Source organism: Geotrypetes seraphini, chromosome 19 (genome assembly GCF_902459505.1).
Source record: "Geotrypetes seraphini chromosome 19, aGeoSer1.1, whole genome shotgun sequence".
In the NCBI taxonomy this organism is placed as follows: domain Eukaryota; kingdom Metazoa; phylum Chordata; class Amphibia; order Gymnophiona; family Dermophiidae; genus Geotrypetes; species Geotrypetes seraphini.
The window spans coordinates 37,534,583-37,552,928 of NC_047102.1; the positions used below are offsets into that span (position 1 = coordinate 37,534,583).

The 18,346-nt window shown below is 44.5% G+C and overlaps 3 protein-coding genes across 5 annotated transcripts in view; 1 reads left to right on the plus strand and 2 right to left on the minus strand.

Annotated features, from left to right (window-relative positions):
* Positions 1-95: 95 nt before the first annotated feature.
* TMEM258 (transmembrane protein 258) lies at positions 96-6,847 on the minus strand. The gene is made up of 4 exons (XM_033928494.1): positions 6,692-6,847; positions 2,971-3,080; positions 2,063-2,203; positions 96-583 (listed from the first exon to the last, which is right to left on the minus strand). Exons 1-3 carry the CDS (start codon positions 6,692-6,694, stop codon positions 2,077-2,079), a joined length of 240 nt encoding a protein of 79 aa, XP_033784385.1. The 5' UTR covers positions 6,695-6,847; the 3' UTR covers positions 96-583; positions 2,063-2,076.
* A 188-nt stretch (positions 6,848-7,035) lies between these two features.
* FEN1 (flap structure-specific endonuclease 1) lies at positions 7,036-9,458 on the plus strand. 2 transcript variants are annotated; one of them, XM_033928493.1, is made up of 2 exons: positions 7,036-7,185; positions 8,047-9,458. In XM_033928493.1, the coding sequence occupies exon 2, from the start codon at positions 8,112-8,114 to the stop codon at positions 9,255-9,257; it is 1,146 nt and encodes a 381-aa protein (XP_033784384.1). In that variant the 5' UTR covers positions 7,036-7,185; positions 8,047-8,111; the 3' UTR covers positions 9,258-9,458. The 2 variants fall into 2 exon arrangements, with proteins under 2 accessions (XP_033784384.1, XP_033784383.1); XM_033928492.1 differs by lacking the exon at positions 7,036-7,185 and adding an exon at positions 7,208-7,535.
* A 2,438-nt stretch (positions 9,459-11,896) lies between these two features.
* The window catches only part of FADS1 (fatty acid desaturase 1), a 36,641-nt gene continuing 30,191 nt past the window's right edge, over positions 11,897-18,346 (minus strand). For both annotated transcript variants that reach the window (XM_033928425.1, XM_033928427.1), the window contains exons 10-12: positions 17,529-17,608; positions 14,811-14,936; positions 11,897-12,222 (exon numbers count right to left, since the gene is read on the minus strand). In XM_033928425.1, the coding sequence (XP_033784316.1) occupies positions 12,171-12,222; positions 14,811-14,936; positions 17,529-17,608 (258 nt within the window). In that variant the 3' untranslated portion in view covers positions 11,897-12,170. The remainder of the gene's footprint in view (positions 12,223-14,810; positions 14,937-17,528; positions 17,609-18,346) is intronic.

An 18,346-nucleotide genomic window follows, 5' to 3' on the forward strand; every position in this document is an offset into this window, starting at 1 on the left:
GGGACAGAGGTTAGTGAATCGGGTCGGAGGGAAATCGGATCGCAAAGGGGTCGCTAAGTGATCTGTGGGCTTAGTGAATCTAGCCCTTATGCATGAGTGAGCTACTTAATATAATCCCATACACTACTCCAAGAGCCATAAAAACTGTGCAAGAACAGAGCAAATGCGGTTTTGTCTTTTATTAACAGAAATGTTAAACTTTCTTCTGTTGTACATCAGAGGAACAAGCTGATAGTGAAGAAAGATTTGTTCTGAACAATGAACTAGGGCATCTCGGAACTCTGACATGTTATTGGCTTCTTCCTCCCCCCCCCCAGTCTGTTCTAAACTACATAATCAGAGTCCAAACTTAGTCCATTACAAGACTACTGCATTTAACTGGAACCGTGCCAGGAAGATCTCTGCTATAAGAATCCATTGATGTCCTGTCTGGCAACACCTTGAAACAATTGTAGCCACACAAAAATAGATCTAATTCAGATCTTCTGCCGCTTCCTGTGAATCCATCTCCCACCTGGAATGGTTTTCGTTTCATAGTTTAAAAAAGGTAATAAAGACTTCTGAGACTCTGTCCATATAAAACCTGAAATGAGAAAAACAAAACAGGTGAGAGAATAATGTTTTCAGCAATACTAGTGAAATTATGGTTTTACAATTTCTCCCTTACTTTCAAATATTTGTATAGGTATAACACCTATTTTCCGGCAACAGATAGTCCGGCACCAAGCAGTATCTCTCAGCTCTCCCTCTGATGTGACTTCCTGGAAGTGACTGAGGGACAGCCAAGGCCGGCATGAGCAACAGGTTACAGATGCTGCTCGCCGCCAGCAGCAAAGATTTGAAAGGTACAGGGGAGGTGGAGAAGGGCTGGGGTTAGAGTGTGTTCCAAGGATGACCACCGTTGGTTCAGCAAAACTGTTAATCCGGCACAGGTTTGGAACCGGTGTTGGAAAATAGGGCTGGATTTTTCTACATCTAAATCCTATCGAGATTAGGCTATACATTTTTGTTCTCGATCTAACCAGTACTTTAGATCCAGGACAAAGATATGTACGTATAAAATGATAACTTTATCATTTATAATAATGTTGTTTTTGCGTTGAAGCTGGAGTCGATACATTTTTATTGTCTCTGATTCCACCCAAAATTGCTTCCAAGTCCAACCACAGCCCTGGTAGTACCGGAGAAAGCCAAGAGAGATCAAGTTTAACATGGCTTCCTGTTTCACTCATCCCAGTGAGCACTACCAGCCAAGCTTGGCCTGGATTCAACCTTACTCAAATTATGATTAAAGGGCACAAACTATATACTTACAACTTCTCCCGTGAGGGATAGAGGCAGAGCCGGACCGCGAAGTGTGAAAAACCGCAAATAACTTCTCGTCCAGATTTGACCCACCCCCACCCTCCCTCCCTCCCAGCCTTACCTGGTGGTCTAGCAGGCTTTCGGGGCAAGAGCGATCTTCCTACACTCCTGCCCCGTGCAGATCACCAATAGGAAATGACTGCCGTGAGTTCCCATAGTTTCTCGAGACTACGACGGGAGTTCACGGCAGTCATTTCATATTGGCGATCTACACGGGGCAGGAGCATAGGAAGATCGCTCCTGCCCCGAAAGCCTGCTAGACCAGCAGGTAAGGAGAAAACTGTGAAATGCTAAATTATATCTGAATAGCTTTGAGCTTCTATCACTGTCGATGAAATCCAGTTTGGGAGCTTGGTCGTAAACAAGATTACAAGAAGAAAATATAGTCATGTGGTCTCCAGATGCCAGTCTTTAAGACGTCTGTTTCATGGATGGCCTTTAGTAATCTGATCTAGGAGTTGTGGATTGCTCTGTGCCTATATAGAATCAAGGTGATTTAAGAACCCGTGCATATATCATGGGGAGCTACAAAGAACAAGGTCTGCTTTTTTATGGCTGGTCAGAAAATGTCAAGGAACTAATGATTCCATTAATATACACTGAAATCACCGTTTCCTTTGTAGAACACTTCTAATAGCAAAACTCATCCTGAAGAAGACTGTATTAGCACATCTTCACAATTGAATCTTAATCTTACCTTGCATCTAACACTCATACATAGATCCCAACCCACAGCAGCAGGAAGAGGACTCCAAAGCCCATGAAGAGCGAGGCCACCAAGGAGATGAGGAGCTCCTTATAAATGTCCCGTGTGTATTTAGTGGAGGTGACTTCATAGCTTGGACAAGAAAAGTTAAGGACATAAATGAAAATACATAGAGCCACATGCAGACGGAATGAATTTCTAAACAGCCTTTCCAATGATGCAGCTTATATTTTTCAGGTAAAATAAACCACAAATAATCCAAAATCAGGGGAGCAGGACCATCACTGAGGCACCCTATCCCTGACAATCCCAAAAGGTAGATCAGCTTCTTATGGCTTATTTTCAGAGGTAAGCTATGGCTTTTCCAAGTCTATCTAGCTAACAGATTTTTCCCTTCCAGGGACTTGGACAAACTTCTTTTGAACTTTGCGGTAAATCACTTTGACCATGTCCTCTGGCAACACATTCCACAGCTCAGTTATAGAATTGGCATGTAAATTTATTATCTTTAAACAAGAAAAAAAAGTCCAGGATGATTTGTTTTACAGATCAAAAAGGATTATGAAATTGTATTTTGTTCTACACATGAGCCAAAATATCACAAACTGAAATCCTATTTGTGAGCAAATATTTATCACTGTTAAGGAGAGCACATCGTTTTTATACCCAGATTTCACCAGATTGTTTCAATCCAATCTCAGATTATGAACAGAATTATGGGCAAAATATTGATTTGCAATAACAAATACTGCATCAGAAGAGAGGATGCCAAAAAGAACCCTCTTTACAGCAATCCTGAAGTCAGAACAGGGGACCTATCAGTACAGTAATACTAAAATGATCCCCCAAACATATTCTGGCAGAGACAAATAAACAAAACCAAATTTATTCAAGGATACACAAAGAACCAAGCAGTGAAGAACATGCCGATAGCCAGCAACACCACAGTTAGGTGAGGAAAGACAGCTGGATTCACCGGACTGGTGTATCTGCTCATGGCCTCGAGCTCCTGAGAAGAGAAAAGTACACAAAGACTCAATGATTTATCACAGGGTAGTGGAGCAAATTCCGCTCAGGCAAAAACAGCTGCAGTGTAGGGGAGTCTTGCTACTGCTCCTAAATCTACCCCTCCCACCCGGGAGGTTTTTTAAAAATATATTTTTGCTTTATGGCTCTCCAAAGGGGCAGTCAATAAAACCCAGTTTGGGAAAATGGTAGAGTTAAATAAGATTGCAGGAATAGTTAAACCAAGATGCTCTAATTTTCACCAAAAGCTGGAAGAACATGCAGGGTCACGTGGTCTCCGGATGCTAGTCTATTAAGAAGTCTGCTTCCTGGATGATTTCTGCTTTTAAATGACTGGTCAGAAAATATCAAAGAACTAATGATTCTGTTAATATACACTGAACTCGCTGATTCCTCTGTAGAACAGAGTTCTAATAGCAAAATGTATCCCGGAGAAAACTAGGTTCTCTGTAAGCTCTGATACTTTAGACAGAATCAACAAAAGAGAGCTCAATTAGAGCCAGGTCTGGGATCTAGGGCCATGACCTACAGACACTATGGATGCTGGACTGCATGTGGGGGAGAGGGAAACAGGGGGGGACATGGATGCTGGACTGCATGGGGTGGAGGGGAACAGGAAAGGACATGGATGCTGGACTGCATGTGGGGGAAAGGGGAATAGGAGGGGACATGGATGCTGGACTGCATTTGGGGGAGAGGGGAATAGGAAAGGATATGGATGTTGGACTTCATGTGGGGTAGAGAGGTGAGTGACCAAGACCAGAAAAGGGGTGGGAAGGGAGGAACAGATTCTTAGCCAGTAGAGAGAGGGAGAGAGATGCCAGACTATGGGGGCCAAGGAAAGGATTCAGGGGCAGGATCTAGAGGGAGACAGAACTGCATTTGGAATAAGAGAGGGAACTGAGGAGGCTGAAACCTGAGAAAGGAAAAGGCAGGAAGGAATTTCTATGCAAAACACTACAAATAAACTTTGCAGAATTTTGGCATGAGTAAATAGATGAGAATCAGCAAGGGTCTATTGCTTCTGCTCAAGGTAGTCTTACAGAAGCTAAACTCTATAAAGGATTTTTCAACTACCACAGATCTGTTAAATTTAAATCCTAACTAGATCACAGTTGACTATAATCAAGTTAATTAAAATTTTGATAAAATGTAAATCCAGGCTTCTAAGCGTTTTACAATTTGTATTAAAAAGGGGGAGACAAACAAATACCCACTGGACAATACTTGACCAACGTAAAACAACAGGAAAGTTGGGAGAACTACAAATTAAAAGTAAAGAATATATAAAAGGTAAACCACAATAGGGAAGCTAGGGAATCAGGGTTTTTGAACTACTCTGGCTGTATCCAAGTCTGTTTAACAGTCGTATGCATCTTGAAAGAGGCAAGTCTTTAGGTTTCCCTTAAATGTGTCTAAATTGTTTTTTGCCCTGATATAGAGAGGTAAGGAGTTCCATATTGTAGGGGCCGTGGTAGCGAATGAAGTGGCCCGACACGTGCTAAAGATTTTCAAGGATGGTGTATGAAGAAGATGCTGAGAGGAGGATCTTAGGACTCATGTAGGTTCATGTGGAATAAGAAGTTTGTAGATAAAGGCTGGTTCTTTAGTGTTTTGCTCCCTCACAATATCATTAAATTTATATTGGTCACCAGCTACAGCAACAGGATAGGCTGCCTTTAGATCAGTCCCTGAATCTTCCCTCTGCCACTATGCCATCCACAAGAAATTGTATCAAAGGAGGCAGGATGCAATAGAGGGGAAACCCAGAGGCTGACCATACAGCATCACAGCAGGGGTGAGAGAGGTGAGGGGAGCAGTGCCAAACCGATGGGGAAGGAAAAATGTTACTATGTAAGGGAAGGAGATTCCAAACTTGCAGGTGAGAGGAGGCGCCAGAAGCAATGCAATTGGAGGAGGGGGGAAATGTCACCACAGCAAGTTGGCTCAGGGCGCCAGTATTCCTTGAGTCAGCCCTGCGTTTAGTTTTTCATAGCCTTCCTAACACATACCTGCAAAATTGTGGCACATGAAACCCCCCAGTACCTCATAATCACACTCCCTTTACAGCACTATTGAAGTCAAATACTTTCTCAGGTTACTAGCCACATAGGCTAGTGACGTGAGACAGTAAGATGATGCATATGGGAAGGAAGGTGATGACATGACAAACTAAGGAGGCAGATTCAAAAGTAATCAGAAAATATTTTTCTCATAGACAGAGCCGTTGATGGTTGGAATACCCTCGTAGTTCAGGCCTGAGACAAAATGAGTGCTTGAATTCAAAAAAGAACATGATGAAAACAAAGTATAGACTAGAGCAGGGGTAGGGAACTTCGGTCCTCGAGAGCCGTATTCCAGTCAGGTTTTCAGGATTTGCCCAATGAATATGCATGAGATCTATTTGCATGCACTGCTTTCAATGCATATTCATTGGGCAAATCCTGAAAACCCGACTAGAATACAGCTCTCGAGGACCGGAGTTCCCTACCCCTGGACTAGAGCGTGTCTGCTCAAAAGCCACAGTGAAAAATACTTTTTGCACTTCTGATACGAGAGAGGGACAGTTACGAAGCGGTGCTGAAAAGTTCTCAGCACAACCAAGCAACTTCCTAAATTCTGAGCATTATTTTGCCACTGGAGCTGAAAAGAGTGTCATCTTATTTCGTTAAGTGCCAATTTGCAGAAACGAAATTCTTTCTTTTGACATTGTTTCAGATCATTGATGGAACCATATCCCCGTCATTCTCGTCTTGGTTGGGCTGAGAACTTTTCAGCACCCCCCTGGTAGTATAAGAGTTTCAGTTTCTGGTGACCAGAGCTGAAATTGTGATGTCATAATGCCTCATCAGTGATGTCACAAGGGCTTGATTGTCCTGTACTGGGCTCACTTTTATTACATACCAGGGGGTGCTGAAAAGTTCTCAGCCCAACCACCCAACTTCCTACATTCTGAGCCTTATGTTGCCATAGTAGCTGCAAAGTGTTCTCTTATTTCATTAACTGCCAATCATTCTCTTCTGGGTTGGGCTGAGACCTTTTCAGCACCCTCCCGTATATCTTTCTTTCATGCCAAGCGACCTTTTCCTCTTATCCCTCTAAGCCAGGGATCTCAAAGTCCAGGATTTCCCCCATGACTATGCATTGAAAGCAGCGCATGCACATAGATCTCATGCATATTCATTGGGGAAATCCTGAAAACCCGACTGGATTGCGGCCCTCAAGGAAGGACTTTGAGATCCCTGACATAGAGCCACCCATGTACGAGATAGTCCAGGGATGGGCAACTCCGGTCCTCGAGGGCCGCAATCCAGTGGGGTTTTCAGGATTTCCCCAATGAATATGCATTGAAAGCAGCGCATGCACATAGATCTCATGCATATTCATTGGGGAAATCCTGAAAACCCGACTGGATTGCGGCCCTCAAGGAGGGACTTTGAGATCCCTGCTCTAAAAGGAGCCTCCAACAGTCAGTGGGGGCCACCATCGCTCGGTTGTCCTCTCCTCTGCCTGCAGCGGGGACAGATGAAGGCGAAGAGCGGGATTTGAGGAGGGGGGGAGAGGGGCAGCACGAGGGTCCCGGTTCCCACTCACCATCTCCAAGCGATGCGTTCTCCACCGGAAAGCCACGTCGGTCAGGCAGGGAAAAGGGCAGAGGTCAGACCAACGCCTGCTGGAAACCGGAACTATTCTCTGGCTTTTGTAGTCTTGCTTCTCTGGGGCGCTCCACGTAGAGGACGCCGCGTGTTGGCGTCACTGCGCGCGGCATGCCGGGACTTGCAGTCTGTGCAGTATAGCGAGGATAGGTGTGAGGTTTGTTCCCAGATCTGATGGGGGGGGGGGGAGGGACGGGTTGCATGAGGATCCGAGCGCTGCGTTATTTACCTTAAAGATACGTCTGTCAGCAAGGCAGGGAAAGGGTCAGATCAAACGTCTACTGTGAACCGGAAATGCCCTCAAGGCCTTCTGGCTGTTGTAGTCTTTCTTATTTGGGGCGCCCCACGTAGAGGACGCAGCGTGTTGGCGTCACTGTGCAAGGCATGTTGGGACCTACAGCTTTTGTTTTTAACAATTTGCGCAGTACAAGGGTAAGTTTGTTCCGCACACCCAGGTCCTGCAGGGTGAGGCTTGAACTCCGAATCAAGACAACGGTTAAAGTTTCGGGGACTTCCTTCCCTGGTCCCTGGACTTCTTGACGTATCCATTGCTGCAAATAAACTACAATTCCCATAATTCCCGGGTCAGCGTGCCCTTCGGGTTAAACCTCTGCGGCCAGTCAGAGAATAGTCGCGTGGAACGGAGCGTTGCGTGCGAATTATTTTGTGGCGGGAACGGGAAGGGAGAAGAGATCCTCTGAAACGCAGAGAGAACAGCGATAGCACCTAAGGACGAGTCCAGGGAGGAGGAGGTCACGTGAAAAAGACATCTAGGGAAGAGGGTAATGTCTGCAGCAGTGGTTCCCAATCCTGTCCTGGAAGGGTTTTCAGGCTAGCCCTAATGAATCTTTTGTTTTGCTTTTTCTCCTTATCTCTCCTCATGATTATGGCATTTGCATGGTGCAGAACCTTGAGTATTTGCACTGATACTCAGAAAGTCTTGAGTATCAGTGCATGCTCAAGGTCCAGCAATGACCCAGTGCCAGAACTGTGAGAAATGGTAAGGCATGGTGATCCAGTCATTGCGAAGGTGTGGGGAGGGGAGGCAAGCAAGCAATGCCAGTTACTGGAAAAAAAAATTGGGGGGGAGCTATTATTGGAGAAATCTAAATTTGACGTTTAAGATGAAATGTACAGGGTTTTTCAATGCTGAAACAGAGGAGTGGACTGTTATTAGAGAGAATATGGTACTTAAGTCTAGTATCGCATTTAGATCCACCTTTCTTCTATAGTTCGAAAACTTCTGGTATAGGAATAGAAAAACTGAAAGTGTATTCTGTTTTCTGCCTACAGGAGCAATCTATCAGGAAATCCACTCACAGCTTTATCATTTTCACCTTAATCTTCTCACAACCAGAATGGGAATTCAGGGACTGGCAAAACTTATTGCAGACGTAGCTCCCAGCTCTATCAAAGAGAATGATATCAAGAGCTACTTCGGGAGGAAAGTGGCAATTGATGCCTCAATGAGCATCTACCAGTTCCTGATTGCCGTGCGGCAAGACGGTAATGTGCTGCAGAACGACGATGGTGAAACCACAAGTCATCTGATGGGCATGTTTTACCGCACTATCCGCATGGTGGACAGTGGCATCAAGCCAGTTTATGTATTTGATGGGAAACCACCACAGATGAAATCTGGCGAGCTGGCTAAGCGCAGTGAAAGAAGGGCTGAGGCTGAAAAGCATCTGGTGGAAGCACAGGAAGCGGGTGATGTGGAGAACATTGAAAAATTCAATAAGAGGTTAGTAAAGGTCACCAAGGAGCACAATGAGGAGTGTAAAAAGCTGCTGAAGTTGATGGGGATCCCCTATCTGGAAGCTCCTTGTGAAGCTGAAGCTACTTGTGCTGCTCTGGTCAAAGCTGGCAAAGTCTTTGCTGCCGCCACGGAGGATATGGACGCCCTGACCTTTGGTACACCAGTGCTGCTGAGACACCTGACAGCCAGCGAGGCTAAGAAACTTCCTATCCAGGAGTTCCACCTGAACCGAGCTTTGCAGGAGATGAACATCACCCAGGAACAATTTGTGGACCTCTGCATCCTGTTGGGCAGTGACTACTGTGAGACAATCCGAGGGGTTGGGCCTAAGCGAGCCATTGACCTGATTAAACAGCACAAGAGCATTGAGAAAATCGTGGAGCACCTCGACACGAAGAAGTACCCCATTCCCGAGAACTGGCTGCACAAAGAAGCACGCGAGCTCTTCCTGAATCCTGAAGTGGCAAACACGGATTCCGTTGACCTGAAGTGGATTGAGCCGGATGAGAACGCGCTGGTGGAGTTCATGTGTGGGGAGAAGCAATTCAATGAAGATCGGATCCGCAACGGAGCCAAGAAACTTGCAAAGAGCCGGCAAGGCAGCACTCAAGGACGACTGGATGACTTCTTCAAAGTAACCGGTTCTATCAGCTCCTCCAAACGGAAAGAACCGGCAGCAAAGGGCTCCACCAAAAAGAAAGCAAAGACCGCTGGAACTGCTGGCAAATTCAAGAAAGGGAAATAAAGGCTGAAAAATGCTTTTTCTTTTTACTCATTCCTGCTTTTGATTTTGGAGATGTTCTGTTGCTGGTAAGCATCCAGTTTACTCCCAGAAATGACTGTTGTCTTTTTTGTTTAGATATTTAAAAAAGGCGTATATACAGTATAATACTGTGTATATATATATATGTTTTACTGTAAATAAAGATTAACATTTTGTAACAAATGTGACTTTCACTGACTGCCTCTAGTTACATTGGTGCTGTTCCCTTGCGTAATCCATTTTGTCTTCAGGTATGGCAGTGCTAGGGAGTGAAGTTCTGACAGTTGAAATTACACACAATAGGCCAGATGCCGAAAATTAGGTGCCAAGCAAAATCTGTGCTCAGTGCTATTCAATAAAGGATGCTCTGGGATGAGGACCCTTTATTGACTAGCACTTACCCTCATCCCATTCCCCCCCCCCCAGCAGCAGTTAGCATTTTTTAAATGATTGTCTGACACCGGCACTGAATATCGGGGTAGGAGCTTAAATAGTGATTGGGGGGGGGGGGGTTAATATATTTTTTTAAAACTTCTGCATCCCTTTCTACCCCCCAACAATGCCTTCTTCCTCCTCATAAGAACATAAGAATTGCCGCTGCTGGGTCAGACCAGAGGTCCGTCGCGCCCAGCAGTCCACTCACGCGGCGGCCCCCAGGTCAAAGTCCTGTGCCCTACCGAGACCAGCCCTACCTGCGTTCGTTCCTTTGCCTGCTAGCGTCTCCGCTCCAACCCTCAAAGACCCCTGCTGGACCACCAGATATATAGATGGGCCCAGAGGCACCTACCTACACATTGGGAGGGGTGGGCAGGTGGTGAGGAGGTTGGGAGATTTTAAAAATAAAAAAACCAACTTGTGCAGCTGCTGGCAATATTCATCTGTAACAACTGGTCTAAATTCACCTGCTTATCTTAAGCAAGTGCTGACTATCGCTGACACCCTCATAAGCCTCAGCTCCTCCGCAGCACCACCCTTTGGTCTGCCCTTGATGGGGCTTCTTTTTGGGGGCTAATCAGCGAGATTCAGTGGCACTGCCGGGCTTGGTGCCCCTGAAAATTAGCGGTTGACTTAAGTCTCTCGCCTGCTTTCATCGTTCTGAATATTGGGCCCTAAGCATTGATTTTTTTTCACACACAACTTTAGGTGAGAGGACTTAACACTTGCTGAAATCTGGTATAAACCCTAGTGCACAGGTTGGGCGCAGATCTCCATTATTCTAAAGCATAAGAACACAAGAATAGCCTTACTGGGTCAGACCAGTGGTCCATCATGCCCAAAAGTCTGTTCTCACAGTGGCCAATCCAGATCACTAGTACCTGGCAAAAAAACAGAGTTATAGCAAAAAAAAATGGGGTACCTAGATGGTGAAAATGAAATTCTTAATGATCAATTTCTAATCAAGTTTTAATCATTTTTTTACCATACATCTTTTTTTGCATTCTTCCTATTTCCTCTTTTGAACAATGAAACCTGTGGTGGGCATATCATAACTCTACAGATGTCAGTCTTTAGAACCTCGTACGATATGTTTATCATTTCAAGTTCCTGTCATGTATGCCTTTATAATCATTTATGCCCACCACCACCTACCATTCCCTATTGTATTTTTATATTTTTTAATTCTTTAACTCATTATTTAATAATAATACCCATAAATATATTTCCTAAAAAATCCTTATGAATTGTGTAGCAACAAACTTTCTAATTGTGAATGAAAGGCAAAACTTATCTTTGGACTTGGTGGGTCCTGCCACCATCAACGTTGATTTTTCTTGACTCAGCAATATTCCATGCTACCAATCCAGAGCAAGAAGTGGCTTCCCCTGTGTCTTTATCAATAACAGACTATGGACTTTTCCTCCAGGAAATCATCCAAATCTTTCTTAAAACCAGTTATGCTATCTGCTCTTACCACAACCTCTGCCAGTGCATTCCAGAGCTTAAACTGTTCTGAGTGAAAAAATATTTCCTTCTATTGGGTTTAAAAGTATTTCCCTGTACATCGAGTGTCCTCTAGTCTTTGTAATTTTTGACGGAGGGAAAAATCGATCCACTTGTGCCCACTCAAGATTTTGTAGACTAAATTGCGCCTAGGTCTTGTGAACGCCCCTGTCCTGCCCATGTCACATGGCCACGCCCACGTTTAAGTTGTGTGTTCTAATTCATTGTTAGAGAACAGTTCAGCCACATCCACATGCAAATTATAAGTAGTGCCAATTAAATACTTGTGAATTCCAATATCATTGGAACTCATTGACCTTTGTAATCTGGGGAACTATCCTTGTAGCAGGGCCCTCAAATTTATACATGCTTAAATTTATACACTATGCCATCTCTGCATGCAAGTGCATTGTTTTTCCTTTGTAAGGATGTAAGGTGGTATAACAAGTTCTTAAATAAACTGCTACTCCATAATTAAGTGCTGAAATGGCTTAACATATGAGGGGACTGTAATTTGAGTATGTTACGGTGCTTCCATTTATGCCAGCCATAGGTCGGAGCAGTGAGCATTTGTTTGAGTTTTCCTGGCGCTGTTTCAGACATGTTTTTTCTGTCCGTTTCTTGTGTAAAGATTAGAAAGTTCAAGTAACTCCTGATGAAGGCTAAAGTACAGTCGTGTCGAGAGTCTATGCAATACCTTTTATTCACTTTTGAGAACTGAGAATAAACATTGCACGAGAACCTCGTGCTTCTACACGTCCTGCTTCGTTCCTCTGGCTGTGAATGTGCATACCTACATTTAAGGGCCTAGATGCTGACTTCCAATAGTGTTCCGTAAGAACCCATGTGCATAAGAAATGTCCTTACAAGTCCCTAGTAGAGATCCCTTTCTTTGGGGTAAGTACTGCAGAGATTGTCCATTGAAGGTTGCTGATAGAATCTTCTCTCTCATTCTTACTTATGGAGGTAAGCGTCCAACCAAAGCTCTCCAGACTCCTTTAAGGAACTATAGAGGGATAAAAATCAAATCCAGAGACTTTTCAGTAACCAGAGGGGCAACATTTGGATTTTCAGATAAAACAAACTGGAGGAAGACACAGAAACTGCGTAAGAAAAAGACATGCATTCCCTTCCTCTAATCCTCCCCCTCACCTCCAAATCCTTCTGCGCCCGCGTTGATCTCCAGTCTAATCTATTGCTCCAGCACAATTTTCCTCTTGTCTTTGGCAGTTGGCAGGATGGGTTCCACCAACCACCTTGCTTCCTTCCTTGGTTGAGCTTTCCCCAAACCATCCTACCCCACCCCATCTACCCCAGTCTCTTGCTGCCCCGTCTAGAACCTTGAACCTTTCTGCTCCACCTCCAATTCCACCCTTTTCCCTTCACCTTAATGCGACTGAAGTGTGTCTGTGCAAACTGGAACTATGAGAAACTTCAGAACAGAGAGGTTGGCTGACAGCGTCAACCTCACAATGGATGAATTCTGATAGACAAGCGCCAACCACAAGGCCTGGTAACGCTCATGGTGTCAGCACAGATACAATTCACTTACAAGGAGGAGAGAGCAGGATGGGCTCTGCCAATATACACTGAATTTGGTTATTTATGAATTAATTTGCATATTTATTTGTGTCAATCAACCTAGTTATGTTTTAATACATACATTTTGGGCCCCTTTTACAAAGCTGGGATTGTGAGTTCTGGCACAGCAAATGCAACGCAGCCCATAGGAACTGAATGGGCTGCGTTGCTGCATGGAAATTGCTACCTCAGCTGTACATGCCATGTGGTATGTTTTTTTTATACTGAAATCCTTAATGCAAGTTAATGTGTGGTAACAGGCTACTTCATAAATGTGTTCAAGCATTTTGATTTTAGTTTTAAGTTAGTTCTGAGGTAGTTTGGCTGTTGCCGCATTTTACATTGCGTGTAATTGAAGTTTTCTTCATTTTTCTCTAAGGGGGCATGGTGTGGGCAGAGAGTGAGTGTGGAAGCACGTTATACGTACCATGTGTTAACTGGATAATGCAGAGTTAACGGGAGCACTTAGCACCTGCTTCAAGGGGGCTGCTGAAACGTTTTCAGCCCAACCAACCGCCTTCCTCAGTTCTGAGTGCTATTTTGCCACTGTAGCTGAAAAGAGTGTCATCACATTTCGTGAAGTGCCAATGTGCAGAAACGAAAGTCTATGTTTTGACATTGTTTCGGATCATTGAGAGAACCGTATCCATGTCATTCTCTTCTTGGTTGGGCTGAGAACTTTTCAGCACTCCTTTGTAAACAGGAGGCAGAAAGGGCTTCTGTGATAGATCTAGGCTGCTCCCACATGCTATTGGTAACATTAACGCACAACCTTCCTAAGAAAATGTAGAAGCCCTCATAAAGTGCAGTTATTGTGTGGTACAACCCCTTGTTAAAACCCCTTAATTGCACATTCTAGTGTAAAAAGGCCCTATTATGTATATTCTAGATTACATTATATGCCCCTGATGCAGGCGTAAGTGGAAACGTAGCCACATTAGGCCATTTTACTATACTGCTGTGGTTTGTTTCTGTTATATTTATGTGTTCTGCTGGTTGGATTTTGCTTCTCGTGGGCTCTATTCTCCTCTGTTTTTTCAGAGGCTGACAGGATGAGCTGTACGAGTCATCCGAATCCTTTCCTTAGCTCAGGGGTGTCGAAGTCCCTCCTCGATCCAGTTGGGTTTTCAGGATTTTCCCAATGAATATGCATGAGATCTATTTGCATGCACTGCTTCCATTGTATGCTAATAGATCTCATGCATATTCATTGGGGACTCGAGGAGAGACTTTGACACCCCTGCCTTAGCTGGTAAGAAGGGCTCACTCCCTAAACTCTATCGCAGACACTCTGCATTTTTGCCTGTCTGTAATCAATCCGTCCACACAAACGTATCTTAGACAGCATTTCACCAAAATTCATCCAGGCATGAAGGACTGATCACGAATACGCACGCATACAGGCAGAGTAATGCTACCAGACAGTCTTTCTTAACAAGAAGAAAACATAGCTATCAATGAATAATAAGTGCAGAGGCAGAGATGAGAAAGAAAAGAGCTGAAATAATAAAACAAAATGAATGAAAGTACTTGAAAGGAAGAGTAGGAAAAGAAGGGGAATGTGGGAAGAAAGAGGCATATGAGAGCAGTGGCGTCGCCAGGGTGAGTGGCACCTGGGGTGCCGGCGCCCCTCCCCCACTCCCGGTTCCTTCCCGACCCGCCCTTCCCTTCCCCCACACCTCTTTAATTTTCCCAGCATCACAAACTCACTGCCTGCGTCTTGCCGGCTTTCCCTCTGAAGTCACATCCTAGGCGCGACATCAGAGAGAGCTGACACCGACGTGGCCGGCAAGTTCGTTATACTTCTCGCACCGGGAAAATTAAAGAGGTGCATGGGAAGGGGCGTACGCATGGGGGGGGGAGGTCAGGAAGGAGCAGGGGGCGGAAAGAAGGACGGGAACCTGCGCCCCCACCAAGATGGCGCCCACCGCCCGAGGTGGACTGCGCCCTCTTACTATGCCACTGTATGAGAGAAAAGTCCTTCTAGTCTGATTAGCTGCACAACATACTTACTTTACAATGTCAGCAAAGGCAGTCAGCAGTGGTTTGGACTGGTATTCAATGCCATACTTGGCGCACAAGGACTTTACTAGAGGAGCCACCTTCTTGTAATTGTGCCTAGGCATTGTGGGAAACAAGCTGAGGAGAGAAGGACATTATGCAGATAATCAATCCAATCCAGCAGTGTCATCCTAGAACAGAGCGCAATTGAAGTGATTCCCTTCCTAATTTCTTTACCACCCCTCATTTACCGTCCTTTTTTATTAATTTTACTTCGATGTATTTTAATTAACCTCTCCATCCCCTACTTTCCTTCCGCTTCATGTATGTTAATCTGAATTTGTAATATTTGATAAATTATTGTTTTGATTTACTTATTTTAATTGTTTCCTATAATCTTTTATACCGTCTAGACATATATTTTGATAGACGGTATATCAAAAATAAAGAAACTTGAAACTTAAAAGGATTTATCTGTAGAGCGACGGAGGTCACATGGAAACGTCTCCCATCCCATCAACGCCATTAGATGGAGAGTGCCTCTAGAAATTTCCTGTGACTTCTTCAGCGGTAACCGTGTGGCGTGGGGGCAGAGCCAGGGAGTTCTGCTCAGCTATGGGGATAAGGATAGGCTACCAGATGTCCGGATTTCCCTGGACACGCCCATCACTTTGTCAGGGTTTTGAAAAGCTTCCTTGAAATCGCATCAGGCAGGGACTGGGCGGCTCTGGGGGGGGGTCCTGATTTTCCTAAAGTAAAATCTGGTAACCCTAGATAAGGAGATGATTCAGTCACTAACCACCCACGTATGTGGTTTGTTAGGATAGGCGGAAATATTTTTCACTCAGAGAATAGTTAAGCTAGTTAAGCTCAGAAAATAGCTAATCAAGCTGGTTTTAAAAAAAGGTTTGGACAAGTTCCTGGAGGAAAAATTCATAAACTGGTGTTGAGATAGACATGGGAGAAGCCATTGCTTGCCCTGCATCCGTAGCATGGAATGCTGCTACTATTTGGGTTTTTGCCAGGTACTTGTGACTTGGATTGGCCTCCGTGAAGACAGCATACTGGGCTAGATGGACCATTGGTCTGATCTAGTAAAGCTATTCTTATGTTAGACAAGCATAGGACAGTCAAGCCATTGTGACATCACTGATGAAGTTGGCTCTTAGGCATTGGTGGAATGAGGCATTATGACATCACAATCTCAGCTCTGGAATGTTGCTATTTGGGTTTTTGCCAGGTACTTGTGACTTGGATTGGCCTCCAAGATGGGATACTGGGCTGGGATATTGGTCTGATCCAGTACGGCTATTCTTATGTTCTTATTCTACAAAGGATGCATAAGAGCGCATCCTGTAGGCACCAGTTCATTAGGCCATAGACCACTTATAGCCTTCGCAGTTTACATTCAGGTATTCCTGCATTTTCCCTATCTGTCCCAGCAGGCTCACAATCTGGCTAATGTATCTGGGGTAATTGGCGTGTTAAGTGACTTGCCATGGGTCATAAGGAGCAGCGCTGGGTTTGAACCTGCAGCCTCAGAGTGCTGATACTGCAGCCCTAATCTCCGCTTGGCGGGTAAGCCCCTCCTATCTGTACCCTTCTCTTCCATTGCCAACTCCAGACTCTGTCCCTTCTTTCTTGCAGCGCCGTGTGCCTGGAACAGGTTCCCTGAATCAATACATTGTGTTCAAATCCAAGCTAAAGGCCCACTTTTTTGAAACTGCTTTCAACTCTTAACTCCCACTCACTGCTGTCAGATACCTAGACCCACTATAATCTCCCCAACCCTGAAATGTCCTGTCTAAATTAGATTGTAAGCTCTTCTGAGCAGGGACCGTCTATTGTGTGTTAGAATGTGAAGCCCTGTGTATGCCTTTCAGCGCTATAGAAATAATAAATAGTAGTAGTGTTAGTAACCTAACCACTAGGGCCCAGATTATCTAACTGCTGCCGATTTTTTTTAGGCATCCAACCTCAGTAAAAAAAAAAAAAAAGTGCTGTTTAAACAACATTTTAAACTAAGTTTCAAGGTGTCAGAATCATGCCTTCGTAGGCGCCTTATTTATTTAAAACTTTATATACCGCATATTGGCTATGCAGTTTACAAATTACACATTATCTTGAAATGCTTTAGTCCACCTAACGCCATTGTGGTCATGGCTAATGCCAGAAGTCTGAGCCATCCTCTTTATATAGTTCGAGTATAGGATATAGACAGCTTTTCAAAACCCTGTACCTTGTCCGGGTTTTGAAAAGCCTCCTCTCAATCGCATCGTGCAAGAGGCAATCCGCGTGACATCATCGCGTGGTATCCACGCATGCGCGGATTGCATCCTGCCTGACCAAAGCAGGCAGTCGGGGGCAGAGCTAGGGCAGGACTGGGATGGAGATGGGTGGGCCTGGGGGGCGGGTCTAGAGTGTCCGGATTTTACAATTGTAAAATCTGGCAACCCTATACAAACCTATAATGTGAGCCCTCCAGGAGCAGAAAAATACCTACTGTGGCTGAATGTATACCACTTCAATAGCTTGCCAGCAGAATAAAAGAAAATAAAATAAGATAAAATAAAACTGTGTTAGTTTTCAATCCACATTAAGATCAGCACAGCTTTAACACCGAAGGCTATGAATAAGAACTACCTCACCTCATTGTACTTCTCCATCAATAAAGCTAATCCCACCCCTCCTCAGAAACGTGAGTTCTCGGGAAGTCTCCACTATACTCACTGGTGTTCAATTTGGAAGTTGAGGTGCCCACTGAACCAGTCATTGAACAAAGACTGGTGAACATTGCAGGTCGCTTGGAGCTGCACAAGGAAGAGAAAGTAGATCAGGAAGAGACCCGTGAACAGTATGCTCACCCCAACACCCCAAGAAGCAACAGGAACGTAGTCCCAAATTCAAAGAGCTGCAGATTCTGTTCTCCAAGAAGAGGTCCCCCCAACTACCCACACATACAGAAATAGTAGTCACCCCTTTCCTAAGAGGACTTTTAACATTCCCCACAAAGAACAGCAGTGTTACCTCAATTTACAAAAGTAATAATCTCCTCCCCTCTTCAAAACAACCTCAAAGACGATCAGAAGCACCTCCCTTTTCTTCCAGAAGCATCGCTTTGAACAGACTTCCTCTTGATATTACACTGGACAAACAAAACAGCCTTGAAAAATGCAGCCACGCTGAGACCAGCCCCACTTTTCAAGGCTGTATTGTTTGTTCCCCTGAAGAGCCAAATATTGATGAAACAAGGTCACTTGTTGGGAAGATTGGAGCTCAAGTCGTCTTTTGTCAGCCAAGTCCTTGAACGTGCCTCCAGGTGACTTTGCCCTTTTCTAAACCTGAGCTGTTCTGTGAGGGAGTTTTTTGGCCAGTGAAAGTATCAAAAGCAGTTTTGATTTGTACCTTTTGGTTCTATACTGCTACATTAGTCTGAGGCTTTTTCTCCCTCTTTTTGGGTGCTTGCTGAGTTTGAAGAGGGGGGGGGGTACCTCAGTGCCACGATCACACAATATTTTTGAATCAATATTGTATTTGTACAATTTTTA

Coding starts and splice junctions, on each gene's coding strand:
- FEN1 (XM_033928493.1), top strand. CDS start 8,112: ATGGGAATTCAGGGACTGGCAAAACTTATTGCAGACGTAGCTCCCAGC.
- TMEM258 (XM_033928494.1), bottom strand. Junction 2,204..2,970: donor TTCACTGCTTGGTTCTTTGT/GTATCCTTGAAT, acceptor TTCTTGTCCAAG/CTATGAAGTCACCTCCACTA.